Source organism: Ctenopharyngodon idella, chromosome 20 (assembly GCF_019924925.1).
Source record: "Ctenopharyngodon idella isolate HZGC_01 chromosome 20, HZGC01, whole genome shotgun sequence".
Taxonomy (NCBI): domain Eukaryota; kingdom Metazoa; phylum Chordata; class Actinopteri; order Cypriniformes; family Xenocyprididae; genus Ctenopharyngodon; species Ctenopharyngodon idella.
In genome coordinates this window covers 8,507,514-8,517,430 of record NC_067239.1, presented here as the reverse complement: position 1 = coordinate 8,517,430, position 9,917 = coordinate 8,507,514, and the positions used below count along the sequence as shown (strand labels likewise).

At 39.8% G+C, this 9,917-nt stretch overlaps 1 protein-coding gene across 3 annotated transcripts in view; it reads left to right on the top strand.

Moving 5' to 3' along the window:
* The first annotated feature begins 1,174 nt into the window (after positions 1 to 1,174).
* Positions 1,175 to 9,917, top strand: part of enpp1 (ectonucleotide pyrophosphatase/phosphodiesterase 1) — an 83,923-nt gene continuing 75,180 nt past the window's right edge. The window contains exons 1-3 of one of the 3 annotated variants that reach the window (XM_051875083.1): positions 1,175 to 1,589; positions 4,355 to 4,427; positions 5,553 to 5,681. In XM_051875083.1, coding sequence (XP_051731043.1) covers positions 1,461 to 1,589; positions 4,355 to 4,427; positions 5,553 to 5,681 — 331 coding nt within the window. In that variant the 5' untranslated portion in view covers positions 1,175 to 1,460. Of the gene's footprint in view, positions 1,590 to 4,354; positions 4,428 to 5,552; positions 5,682 to 9,082; positions 9,339 to 9,917 lie in introns of those variants that run through there. The other 2 variants (XM_051875080.1, XM_051875082.1) reach the window with 2 other exon arrangements.

The following is a 9,917-nucleotide window of genomic DNA, read 5'->3' as shown; positions in this document are numbered from 1 at the left end:
GATTTGACGGCACTGACACTATCGGATGAGAACTGAACTGAGCTGGATGATGACATCACTGTTTTCGCCAAAGCTGCTTTATAGCTGAATTGAACTCATTCCATAATTGATGAACTTTACACAGTCATTGAACCGAATTGGATGAACACTGAACTGATTTCAACTGAATAATAACTGTTTACTATAGTCATTTAAGAGCTGCTTTACAGCAGAAATCAACTCTGTTTGCATCATTGAATCATTATTTTCCTGTTTATAAGTGTAAAGCTGCTCTGAAACAATCTGTATTGTATAAAGTGCTATATAAATAAAGGTGACTTGACTTAATGTAATGACCTCTCTTTGTATTGTTCATTCTAATTAGATTCCCTCCGTTTCCTGAAGGATGCGGTAAGTGAGACTAAATGAATTAGGAATGTGATACTGTCAGCTCAGATAATCAGCCCTGCTGGCACTGCCCAGATTCAGACAACAGATGTCACAGATATTCCATAATAATGAGCTGCAAAATACTGCCATCTTCATCTGGATGGAAATACAGCTAACAAGCGGCTAATCAAACTGGTAATAGGTAAAAACAGGTCTTTAATTTGTCTTTTTTCTTTGGTTTGTGTTGATAAGCCATTTCTCATTTCTTATAGTTAGGTCATATAGCCTAAAGACAGAAAGATAAATGTAGGTATTTCTGATGACTGAATGGGTCAAAGTACTTCCACTCTTACAATAAGTGTGTGCTCATGTAATTACTGAATATCAGGTGAATGATTAAGTGTACATGCGGCGACTGTCCATGAGAGGGCGTAGTTGCGCAATATATCCATAACGTGCAGTAATTCCAAGCCTCTTTAACGCATATCGAGGTCATCAGAACATAATGCACCAATTCGTGTGGAATGTCAGAATGCATTCAATTATGTATGAACAAATAAAGGCTTGAATCTTTGCAGCATATTTTACTTATCACATCCTGACTTCAGCTGAACACACATGCAAACACAACCAGAAACAAATATTTAACCTTAGGGTGAATCTAACACACTCTGTGAGAAGAAAACTGTGGCACTTGTTTCTATTTTAGCCTACTTCAACTTTCAATTTCTGTTTGACAAGTGTTTTTTTTATTTCCTTCATCCCCAAAGCAATTTAAAACTCTGCTGGCCTGATTTACCAAATATGGTCCTCTACCGAAAGGGTCAGTGAAACTTTTCATTATCTTAAATCGACAGATTACAACAATAATTTCAGTGGAACCAGTATTCGCCCCAGTCGCTATTCCCGGCTTTAAACATAATTACACAGACGCAGAGGGCATGTGCTGCCGCTCATGTTACCTTTGGTAGATAGACTACAGCTGGGCGGTCCTTTGACGACATGAGGCTACAAAGTCACTAGAGAACAAAGTTTGAAATGAGTCCCTGCAAAACAAACCTGTACAACACAAACTGAGCGCGCGACCAATAATGGATTCAGCCAAGCGGGATGAACACATGAGCGAGCACGCCGCCAACCTACTGGGGACAGGACAACGGTCAAAACGGACACAAAACGCCACAAAAACAAAGTCAAGATATGTGAAAATCCTCTTTGCGGTAAGCGAAGTCTCATGGACGTTATGGAAACTAGGTTAAACAAGAAACTCATGACTGAACCTTTAAGTAGTAGGCTAAGTGTAGTTTGTGTAAGGATAAAGGTTTTCTTTTGTTATTTTCTTTATTTATTTGAAATAAGTTTACATACACTCCTAAACATAGAAGATTTTTTTTTTTATTGGCATCTGGTTCCATGAACTTTTAACATCTATGGAACCAATTCCATTGCTCACAAGGTTCTTTATAGTGGAAAAAGCTTCTTTAGAGTATTTAAATGTTCTTTACACTAAGAAAAAATGTTGTTTAAAGAACTGTTCACTGAACGGTTCTTCTATGCCATCACTACAAAAACCTTTATTTTTAAGAGTGTGTCTTCCACAAGACCAATGTATAGTATAGTATAGTATGCTATAGTATAGCTGATGATATGGATAATTTAACTTAAGATACTACTTAGATACTAAGGCACCTGTGGAAATTTATAAAAAAAAAAAAAGTATTTTCTTAAATGCAGGCTATGTGTAAATTTCTAAGAGAATTATGTTGTATCCCAGCTAACAGAATTTCGTTATAAGAACGTTCTTCAAATATTCAGTGTTAGTTCTGGGAATGTAAAAAAAAAAATGTTCAGTTTCCTTGGTGTTAGAGGAATGTGTTTTAAAAAATATGATGTTCCTCAAACGTTCTTTCAACTTAATTTTGATTTAAAATTCAACATTCTAGGAACATTGATTTGTAACATTCCAAGAACATGAAAATGTCCAGTTTCCTTATTGTTAGTAGAATGTTATTTAAAGGTTAGTATGATGTTCCTGAAACATTCTTTCAAACATTTAAACACCACTGTGTACAAGCACTGAAAGAAAGAGAAATAAGAACACAAACTACGACTTTCTTCAGCCACCGCCTTAGATGAACTGAAGATAAAAGACATTAAATATTTTAAGATCTGATTAAACAACTCCAGCATTAGCAATAACAGCATTACCAGCTTCACTGAGGTTTAGATGTTGATATCTTATTGAAAATGTTTTGTTTGGGGTCACCATCATGGAGATAAGTGTTTAGTTGGGCTCTTGGCCCTTGACATTTGTTGAGTTGCTTCTTTATCAGCAATTGCACGTGTTTATGGAAAACGTTTTTGCATTGATAAAGCAGATCAACATGTCTGTTTTTAATAACAGGCAAATGACTGCATTAAAGTTGTTTAAACAACTGTTTTTTTCTGTAATTGCTGACTTGAGGAATTGAAGCGTTACTGAAGAGTATGAAAGTAAACCAATGTGAAAATGATCATCATAACACTATTATTTAGAGAACGTTCTTATAACACAATTCTGTTAGCTGGGCTGTAAAGTTTTGTCTATTTTTTTTCCCCCCGTTTTCATCTTTGTTTTTGTAAAGTAGCCTATATTTGATCATTTGTGCTGTTAGATAGCTGTTTTAGATAGCTTATCATAATGTTTTCAGGGTCCCTACGGTCAGTGAAAGCCTGGAAAGATAGGGGAGTCACAGAAATGAATAAAATCTTTAAAGGTCATGGAAGTTTCTACTGTACAGTGCAGTGGTAAAAACAAGTAACAACTGGCTGCACCAGAGCTTTGGAGAAATGTTGGTCATTAACTACCTCTAAAAGTCTCACTGTGTAACTCACTGTGTAATATAGCATTACAGCATCCCTTTGATTTTAGCTAGTGGAGTTTTCTCAAGGTTATTCCCAATGAGGCTTTTCAGGGCTGCAAGTTGCAACAATCCATTGTTTTGATATTTCTAAACAATTCTCATACCAAATAATCAGTTTATCAGATAAATTTCAACATGTGCAAGTTTAAATTTGTGGCTGGTTTGTGTAATTCTTATAATTGATCTTGGCAGCTTTAGGTTAAACTGTGCAAGTTCAGTGAAGTCTTGCTCCCTTTCGTTTACTGAACAACAGTCACAACAGTTTGAGACACCTGTGGAAGATGATGAGGGGAAATTTGCACACAACGAACTGGAAAGTCCAGATTAAAATATAAAAATGTTTTAAAATAAATAGCGCATTAAGTCTTTAAATATTTGGTGCTATGATGAACACAATAGCGAATACAAAAATCTGAATGGCTGTTTAAAACATTTAAATACTGTTCAGAAACAGAAAGTAGCGCAGCTGCTTTGTTTTACGGGGTTACCGGGGTAACGGCTGCATTTCTGATGTTCTATCAGCGCCATCTGCTGTCAGACAGTGAATGTAGAGCTCATCTCCATCACTCGTTCCGTCATGCTGCTCATGCGTGTTGGGCTTGTTTACATCATACCTCTTTGACACAGCATATAGCTGTGTTGTGCATTTTAAACAGTTGATGGGGAAAGTATTCGAAAAATGCATTGTAAAAATCTGAATGATTAGTAATAAATAATTATTCACAGTATTTTGAATTGCCCATGATAACAATATCGTGCATGTTCATTATCGTGATATTTCGTACTACCATATACCGGCACATGTCTGCTATAGTGTATGTGTCCACAGGAATTGAACCCATGACCTTGTTGTTAGTAGTGTGATGCCATGCAATAGACTTAACAGGGCCAATTTCTGCTGGTAAATTTGGATGTGTTTTATTTTCATTTATGTCAAGAAACATATTCCTAGCCCTATCCTTAACCATTAAGTTTTCCTAAAATCTAAGCAAATTATAGGCTATTAATGCAATTATAATAATGATTCATTCTTTACTGAATTTTGTAACTGTAGTTGAACTCTCGTTTTTGTTTTTCTGTAGATCCTTCTGCTCGCCTTGCTGGCTTTAATTCTCACAGTCATATTTATACTGAAACTTCGCTGCAGTGATAAAGGTACAATGTCAGTTTTCTACTGTTTTTTTTTCTGGTCATAACTGAATTTAGGCCAGCCTTTGACTGAAATAATTTTAATTAAAGATCACCCTTTATAATCTATATATTACATTCTGTACACTCACCAGCCACTTTAATAGGAACACTTTGCAAGTACCAGGTCCCCTTTGCCTTCAGAACTACCTTAATTCTTTGTGACATAGATTCAACAAGGTTCTGGAAACATTCCTGAGATTTCGGTCGATTATTGGCATGATATCATCACACAGTTGCTTCAGATTGATACAAGGCAGTATGTATCCATGCTTTTATGCATTTTCTACAGCAGCAGAAATCGAGACTCATCAGACCAGGCAATGTTTTTCCAATCTTCTCTTCTAATTCTTTTCCAATTTTGGTGAGCTAGTGGGAATTGTAGCCTCGATTTCCTGTGGCACCCAGTGTGGTCTTCTGCTGCTGTAGGCCATCTGCTTCAAGGTTTGATGTGTTGTGCGTTCAGAGATGCTCTTCTGCAAACCTCAATTGTAATGAGTGGTTATTTGAGTTACTGTTGCCTTTCTTTCAGCTTGAACCAGTCTGGTCATTCTCCTATGACATCCGGCATCAACAAGGCATTCTTGCCCCCACAGAACTGCCGCTGATGGGATATTTTCTCTCTTTCTAAACATTCTTCGTAAATGATAGAGATGGTTGTGCATGAAAATCCCAGTGGATGCGGTTTCTTTAATACTCAGACCAGCCTGTCTGGCACCAACAACTATGCCACATTCAAAGTCACTTAAATGATCTTTCTTCCCCATTCTGATGCTCAGTTTGAACTTGAGCAGATCATCTTGACCATGTCTACATGCCTAAATGCATTGATTTGCTGCAGTGTGATTGGCTCATTAGATATTTGCGTTAATGACCAGTTGAACAGGTGTACCTAATAAAGTGGTTGGTGAGTGTAAAAAGTATATAATCTGTAATCACCCTTTTCAATCCATTGTGTAATCACCTTTAAATGATTTTAGATGTCAATGTGCATAGGAATGAATCTCTGTATTACTGTTATATTTGACACATTATATTTGAGATATCATTCTGTCTACATGCTCTTTATTTTGTGTGTTTTCTACCTGATAGTTACTGATAGCTGTAAAAATCGCTGCATATCCAAAAGTCGTGATGCTAATGCAGCTTGCTACTGTGATGCTGCATGTGTAAATGAAAGCAGCTGCTGTCAGGACTACAAGGAAGTGTGTGTGGAACCAAGTAAGTGACATTTCGCTTTCTTTTGCACTTTTTTTAACTCTCTTTTTCTCAAGGTCCCGATATACACTCATGGCAAAGCTGTTTTTCTTTCTTCGCTTAGGGGCAAAAAGAAGTTTGAAATACCTTTTCAGCGTCATACTGTAAGCGGACATCCCGATACTGTCCACACTGCTTAGAGCATTGTTTAGACAAATATGTAAATATTTGCTGCATGTTTTCCTCTCAATAACAAAATAAACACACAAAAAAAATGACAGCAGTGAGAAAACAGCAGTTAAGAAAGCATCTGATCATAGTGATTTGGATAAGATTGCACTTGCTCTGCAATTCAGTGTTCCAGTTAAGTCACATCAAGTCATGTTTATTTATATTCTACTTTATACAATCAATTGCTTTAAAGCAAGCCAATGAGTAGTGGCGAGTGGAATTTGCATGCCACTCCCTTGAACGTACGGGTATAAACTCAGATTTGTTATTCAGAGCCTAGAAGACCTGTCTGTGATTCTCTCTCCATTTTGTCAATCGCAGCATTGAAGGGTGAGTTTTTGCCTTCTGACACAAAAGACTTGCCTGGGCTCTATTATCAGGTGTGGTTACGCAGACTGAGTCTGACGCTGAGATGGCTGCTATGCTTACTCGGGCTGTCTTGATCATCAGGCTCGAGTGGACCCTCGACCCTGCACTGGCTTCACTACAGCCCAAGCCAGCAGCCCGGTCTCAATGGAGGGCACCCTGCAGTAAGGTGACGCCACCTGCCCGGCAAACCAGTGCAGCTTCCTCAACCTTTGCAGACAGATCCATCGTATGCTCTTGGAGCAAGGTAGATGTCGCAACATCTTTATAAAGTCAGCTCCGAGATTTGGAAACAAAGATTCCCGATGTGGCGGCCTCTGCTCCACCTTGCAGCAATGCATCCATCACAGATATGTGATATGTCAAAAACTGCTGTTCTGTTGTCTGGTTAGCTCTTTCAACGCATCACACTGGCTTCTTGGTGCAAGGTAAAGGCGCTTCCATCCTGTGCGTGGAGATTAGGGTTCTTCTTGAGAAGGACGGGCTATCCCAGTCAACTTGCATCTTCATGAAAGTCGCAGAGGCTGCCCTTGCCCTGCTAAGGGAAGTGGGCATTTGCATTCTCAGTTATTTTGATGACTGTCTAATTCTAGTGCACTCTTGAGATCTATTGTGCTCACACAGGGACCTGGTGCTCAAGCATCTCAGCCAGCTGGGGCTTCAGGTCAACTGGGAAAAGAGCAAGCTCTTGCCAGTGCAGATCATCTTATTTCTCGGTATGGAGTTTGACTCAAGTCATTTTGACAGAGCTTCTCACAACAGAACGCGCCCAGTCGGTGCTGTATGCCCTGAATTCATTCAGGCAGAAAACATAGATTTAACTAAAACAATTTCAGAGGCTTCTGTGGCAAATAGCATCCTTGTCTGTGGTTACACTGCTCTGGTGGATGCTCTGGTGACCACTTTCACTGGCTTTAGACTTGAGCCATGGTGCCACGGCACACATCCTGTGACTATCATACTGATCTTTCACCACACTTTCAGCACTTGGATGGATGGATATATGTATATATATATATATATATGATATGTGTGTGTGTGTGTGTGTGTATGTATATATATATATATATATATATATATATATATGGACAGGAGTTCCCAAATGGACTGGGCAACAGGCATGCAGTCTCGGGACCCTGGACAGAGCCCCTACTGCATTGTCACATCAACTGCTTCTAGATGCTTGCTGCTGGCCCTGCGGAGATTTTGGCCATTGATCCAGGGCAAGCATGTGTTAGTCTAGATGGACAACACAGTGGTGGTGGCATATTTAATCGCCAGGGCGGTATCAACTCATACCACATATCACAACTCGCCCGACTCCAAACCAACTCTGTTTTGACCTGATTTTGTTTTTGAAATTATATCACACCAGTTTGTTCTCTTGCTGTCCTCTATCCCTTAGGCCCTATTTACACCTAGTATTAACATGCATCTCATCAAAGGCTTTAGACACCAGGACGATGCACTCATTACTATGAATGGGAGAAAGTGAGTCCTGCCTTCTAAATAAAACAGCCAATATAGTTTTTATATTATAAAAATTGGTAAAGTCTGCATTATTGCAGCTGGCATTAGAAGCGTTAGTTTGCGTTAGTTGGCGTTAGTTTGCGTTAGTTGGCATTAGTTTGCTATAGAAACAGTCAGTGTCCAAGAAGCACACTTGGGACTACACATGCACATGGTCCAGCTTGAAATAAGAACATAAGAAACAAAATTAATGGGACAGTTTGAGATTACAAGATTTCCTTATTCAAATAGATAGGACTTAGTCTTGAATGCCCGAAATAGCTGCCCGGATGTGTTGCACATATGGCCGCAGAGTAAACTGGACTTTCCTTGAAAGGGACTTTGATCTGACTGTTCAAATTTCATGAAGTCTCTGATTTCATAACATCATGATGTCAATGTGTTACTGCATGTTGATAAAGCAAAAAAAACAACAACAATATTATACTCACTCTTATGTCTTTCGAAATCTTGAAGATTTTCTTTCTTTGGAATGCTTCCATTACGAAAGTGAATAGTGATCATGTGAATGGCAGTTTGTTCCTCACAAAACTATGGTATGGCTTCTGGTAATATAGTGAACAAGTCACAAGGATGACTTTTATGATGCTTTTTGTCATTTTTGGAGCTTGTCAGCCTTATTATGCTAAACTTCCTCTTTTATGTTTCACAGAAGAATGAATGTCACAACAACAGGATGATTAAATGACGACAAATTATTCCAACCAGACTGTTACTTTTAATATATTTTAAGCTCTTGGAAGGCATGATTCACGTGGAGCAGGCTTGTTGTCATGGCAACTGAATAAACAAAAAATCTCGCCTGGTCAAAATGTATTAGTCAAATGCAAGTCAGACAGAAACTAAAAGGAGAAGGAGGGACATTGTTATATTTCTTTTTATTAAAATTTAACATAAGCATTTATTAAAATTGTGTGCGATCTACCAGCATTGTCTTTGTGATCTAATGGTTTATCGTGATCGACATATTGGGCACCCCTGCTCTATGGTATTTCCTGACCAAAGCTCCGCTTGGCACAGGTGCCCTGGTGCACAGCTGGCCCTGGGGTTTGCGCAAGTATGAGTTCCTCCCAGTGAGCCTGATTGCACAGAAACTGTGCAATGTCAGGGAGGACATAGAGGAAGTCTCGCTGGTTGCACCATACTGGCCCATCCAGGCTTGGTTCTCTCGCTCCTTGCATCAGCCCCTCCCTGGCAAATTCCTCCGATGAAGGACCTTCTTTCTCAGATGAAGGGCACAATTTGGCACCTGTGCTCAGACCTCTGGAAGCTCCATGTCTGGCCCCTCTACAGGATTGTGGAAGACCTGAATGGACTATCACCAGTGTTGATAGACACTATCACTCAAGCCAAAGCCCTCTGTACCAAGCAGCTGTATGCTTTGGAGTGACGTCTTTTTGCTGGTAGGTGTTCTTCCCAAGCTGAAGACCCACAGAGGTGTGCCGTTGGATCAGTTCTTTTCTTTCCTGCAGGAAACACTGGAGAGGCTGCTATCCCCCTCCACCTTGAAGGTGTATGTGGCCGCTATAGCAGCACGTCATGATGCAGTGGATGGTAAGTCCTTAGAGAAGCACGACCTGATCCTCAGGTTCTGCAGATGCACGCGGAGGTTAACCCTCCCAGACTGTGCCTCATTCCCTTTGGAGACCCTTCCATGGTGCTAAGAGCCCTGCAGAGTGCTCCAGTCAGTTGAGCTCAGCATCCTCTCTGTGAAGACAGCCCTCCTGACCTGAATGCCTTTAGTTCAGCCCGGCATACTCTCATGTTGTCCTGAGACCCCGGCCTGTCTATGTTCCCAAAGTTCCCACTACCCCTTTAGGGATCAAGTGGTTAACTTGTAAGCACTTGTAAATGCCATTTCTTTGGCAAACCAAATTCAGTGCATGCTGTGCTCCCTGAGAGTGTGAGCACACTCCACTAAGGGTTTCAAGTTAACAAAACTAAACCACTCCAATCTGGCTTTGTTGGTACCATGATGCTGATCATCAACTTTCTCTGTCAACTCAGGCTTTGATCCTGAGTTTGTGGAGCGTGTGCACATGAATGTGTGACATCAGTGGCAAACAGTCAATCACATGCCTTGCAACAGAGAGAAACTGTGATTCACAAAACTCTTTTGCTGGAGGTTAAGAG